The sequence below is a fragment of the Colobus angolensis genome, unplaced genomic scaffold (genome assembly GCF_000951035.1).
Source record: "Colobus angolensis palliatus isolate OR3802 unplaced genomic scaffold, Cang.pa_1.0 Scaffold107, whole genome shotgun sequence".
NCBI lineage: Eukaryota > Metazoa > Chordata > Mammalia > Primates > Cercopithecidae > Colobus > Colobus angolensis.
The window spans coordinates 3,346,376-3,350,143 of NW_012111697.1; the positions used below are offsets into that span (position 1 = coordinate 3,346,376).

At 51.6% G+C, this 3,768-nt stretch overlaps 1 protein-coding gene across 1 annotated transcript in view; it reads left to right on the plus strand.

Annotated features, from left to right (window-relative positions):
* The window catches only part of FFAR2 (free fatty acid receptor 2), a 3,571-nt gene extending 1,465 nt beyond the window's left edge, over window positions 1–2,106 (plus strand). Inside the window, exon 2 of the mRNA XM_011948016.1 lies at window positions 46–2,106. Within this exon, the coding sequence (XP_011803406.1) occupies window positions 47–1,039 (993 nt within the window). The 5' untranslated portion in view covers window position 46 and the 3' untranslated portion in view covers window positions 1,040–2,106. The remainder of the gene's footprint in view (window positions 1–45) is intronic.
* Window positions 2,107–3,768: the final 1,662 nt, after the last annotated feature.

Here is a 3,768-nt window from a genome sequence, read left to right on the forward strand (position 1 = left end):
CAAGATCATCGAGGCCGCATCGAACTTCCGCTGGCCCCCCCCCAGGATGCCGCCAGACTGGAAGAGCTCCTTGATCCTCATGGCTTACATCATCATCTTCCTCACTGGCCTCCCTGCCAACCTCCTGGCCCTGCGGGCCTTTGTGGGGCGGGTCCGCCAGCCGCAGCCTGCACCCGTGCACATCCTCCTGCTCAGCCTGACGCTGGCGGACCTCCTCCTGCTGCTGCTGCTGCCCTTCAAGATCATCGAGGCCGCATCGAACTTCCGCTGGTACCTGCCCGAGATTGTCTGCGCCCTCACGAGTTTCGGCTTCTACAGCAGCATCTACTGCAGCACGTGGCTGCTGGCGGGCATCAGCGTTGAACGCTACCTGGGCGTGGCTTTCCCCGTGCAGTACAAGCTCTCCCGCCGGCCTCTGTATGGGGTGATTGCAGCTCTGGTGGCCTGGGGTATGTCCTTTGGTCACTGCACCATTGTGATCATCGTTCAGTATTTGAACACCACCGAGCAGGCCCGAAGTGGCAATGAAATTACCTGCTATGAGAACTTCACCGATCACCAGCTGGACGTGGTGCTGCCCGTGCGGCTGGAGCTGTGCCTGGTGCTCTTCTTCATCCCCATGGCGGTCACCATCTTCTGCTACTGGCGTTTTGTGTGGATCATGCTCTCCCAGCCCCATGTGGGGGCCCAGAAACGGCGCCGAGCTGTGGGGCTGGCTGTGGTGACGCTGCTCAATTTCCTGGTGTGCTTCGGACCTTACAACGTGTCCCACCTGGTGGGGTATCACCAGAGAAAAAGCCCCTGGTGGCGGTCAATAGCGGTGGTGTTCAGTTCACTCAACGCCAGTTTGGACCCCCTGCTCTTCTATTTCTCTTCTTCGGTGGTGCGCAGGGCATTTGGGAGAGGGCTGCAGCTGCTAAGGAATCAGGGTTCCTCCATGCTGGGACGCAGAGGCAAAGACACAGCAGAGGGGACAAATGAGGACAGGGGTGTGAGTCAGGGAGAGGGGATGCCAAGTTCGGACTTCACCACGGAGTAGCAGTTTCCCTGGACCTTCGGAGGTGGCCTGGGTTACACAGGCGCTGGGAAGCCTGGGAAAGGCGGAGCAGGAAGGCTCCCGTCCGGATTCAGAAATCCTCAGACCCAGTCCAGGACTGGGACTTTGAAAAAATGCCTTTCACCAGCTTGGTATCCCTTCCTGACTGATTTTTCCTACTCAAAGGAGCATAACTCAGAGATGCAGGAAGAAGTAGTTAGTTAGGTATAGAAGCACCAGCCGGGCGCGGTGGCTCATGCCTGTAATCCCAGAACATTGGGAGGCTGAGGTGGGTGGATCACTTGAGGTCAGGAGATCGAGACCATCCTAGCCAACACGGGAAAACCCTGTCTCTACTAAAAATACAAAAAACTTAGCTGGGCATGGTGGCACATGCCTATAATCCCAGCTAATCAGGAGGCTGAGGCAGGAGAATTGCTTGAACCCGGGAGTCGGAGGTTGCAGTGAGCTGAGATCACACCACTGCACTCCAGCCTAGCGACAGAGCGAGACTCCATCTAAAAAAAAAAAAAAGAAGAAGAAGAGGAAGCACCATGGGGCTGGAGAAGCAGCATAGCTAACACAAGTCCTGTCCTTGTGATATGGTTGGTAGTTGGGGATGGCCAGGCTGAAGCAGAGAGTCCTAGAGAAATCTCGATACAAGCTTCAAAGCAACACCTAGACACTGCTCTAGTGGCTGATGCTGGAGATAAACCAACAGGAAAGAGATGGAAGAGAAAGACTAAACGAGGTCAAAGAAGACTCAAAAAGATTCTGAGCCTGGAGATGAGCAGGGAGGCCTCAGGGCTTAGATCTTTAATGATAGGGGTTTCCCTGCATCGGTTTGACCTGTGGCCTTTTCAATGTGCTCTGTTTGTTTTCACGTGTTATCTTCTCTCCCCTGCTAAACTGGGAGCTGCCAGAGGTCTGGGTCTTATCTCCTTCCTCCATGGTACCCCACACAGGCCAGGATGTGGCTTGGTACCCAGCAATCAGAGATTAGCACTCCTTCATACAGGGGAAAGCAACCTTGTCTAGCAAATTGAAAATAAAGATGATAAAACTCTGAAGTGAATGTCCACAATTTTTGTAACACTGCTGCAAGCACAAGGAGAGCAAAAATGGGAGAGAGAACCAGATTCAGCAGCAAAGGGGAAAAGTGATGCATCTGAAACCACAGAAGCATCTTAAGATAAAGAGGTGGTGTGGGCAAGGGAAGTAAGGGCACTGACAGAATCCTGTTTCGAGGGATGAATAGAGAGTCCAGCCTTAGAAAGGATGCCGGGCGATTCCAACTCACAGTCATGTGTCTGCCACAGGGACTTAAAACATGTTATCCTCCTGCTCAGAAACCTGCAGAGCTTTCCATCAAAATGTTTCCTTGGCCAGGTGCAGGGGCTCATGTCTGTAATCCCAGCACTTTGGGAGGCTGAGGTGGGAGGATCGCTTAAGCCTGGGAGTTGGAGACCCACCTGGGCAACACAGTGAGACTATGTCTCTCAATTTTAAAAATTTAATTTAAAAAGATGCTCCTGGCTGGGAACGGTGGCTCATGCCTGTAATCCCAGCACTTTGGGAGGCCGAGGTGGGCGGATCATGAGGCAGGTGGATCACCTGAGGTCAGGAGTTCCAGACCACCCTGGCTAACATGGTGAAACCCCGTCTCTACTAAAAAGGCAAAAAAAAAAAAAAAAAAAAAATTAGCCAGGCATGGTGGCACGTGTCTGTGATCCCAGCTACTCAGGAGGCTGAGGCAGGAGAATCGCTTGAACCCGGGAGGTGGAGGTTGCAGTGAGCCAAGATCATGCCACTGCACTCCAGCCTGGGCGACAGAGCGAGACTCCGTCTCCAAAAAAAAAAACAAAAACAAAAACAAAAAAAAGTGTTTTCCCCAAAGAACTCGTATTGTACCATTCTTTTCCTTGCTTTGTCCCCTCTCTCCCCTTCCAGTTCTACCTGCCTAGCTCATTTTTCCACAATAAGGACTCCTAGACCATTCTCTCTAGTTAAATGACCTCGAGCCCCTAACCTAGTAGTTTGCAACCCAGGCTGTACATCAGAATTACAGGTGGAGATGTGAAAATAATACAGAGAGCCACCTCCAACCTACTGACAGAATCTTTGCAGGTGGGGCCCCAGCAAGTGAGTTTTTCAAAAAAGCACCCCAGGTGGCCAGCTGGGGTCATGAATCTGTCTTATCTCAGAAGCCCAATCTGTCCAAGAACTTGTTCTTCAAATATCTTGCCTGCTTATTCATCCCCCCTCACCTCAATCCCACATTCTTCTATCTGTTTTTTTTTTTGTTGGTTGGTTGGTTTTTAGAGTTGGGGTCTCACTCTGTTGCCCAGGCTGGAGTGCAGTGGCACAATCATGGCTCACTGCAGCCTCGAACTCCTGGGCTCAAGTCACCTTCCTGCCTCAGCTTTCCGAGTAGATGGGACTACAGGTGCACACCACCACACTCAGCTAACTATTTCATTTTGTTTTATGTAGAGATGGGTGTTTCCCAAGCTGGTCTTGAACTCCTGGCCTCAAGTGATTCTCCTGCCTTGGCCTCCCAAAGTGTTGGGATTACAGGTGTGAGCCACCGCGCCCGACCCTCCCCCATCTTCTGGTGCTTGCTTCTTCCTCACTTACAAAAATCCACTAAATATTCACTTTCTCCAGAAAACCTTTCCTTATCAGTCCCACTGAACTGAAAGCTCATTTTCTATTTTCCTCCTTCAAAAGAA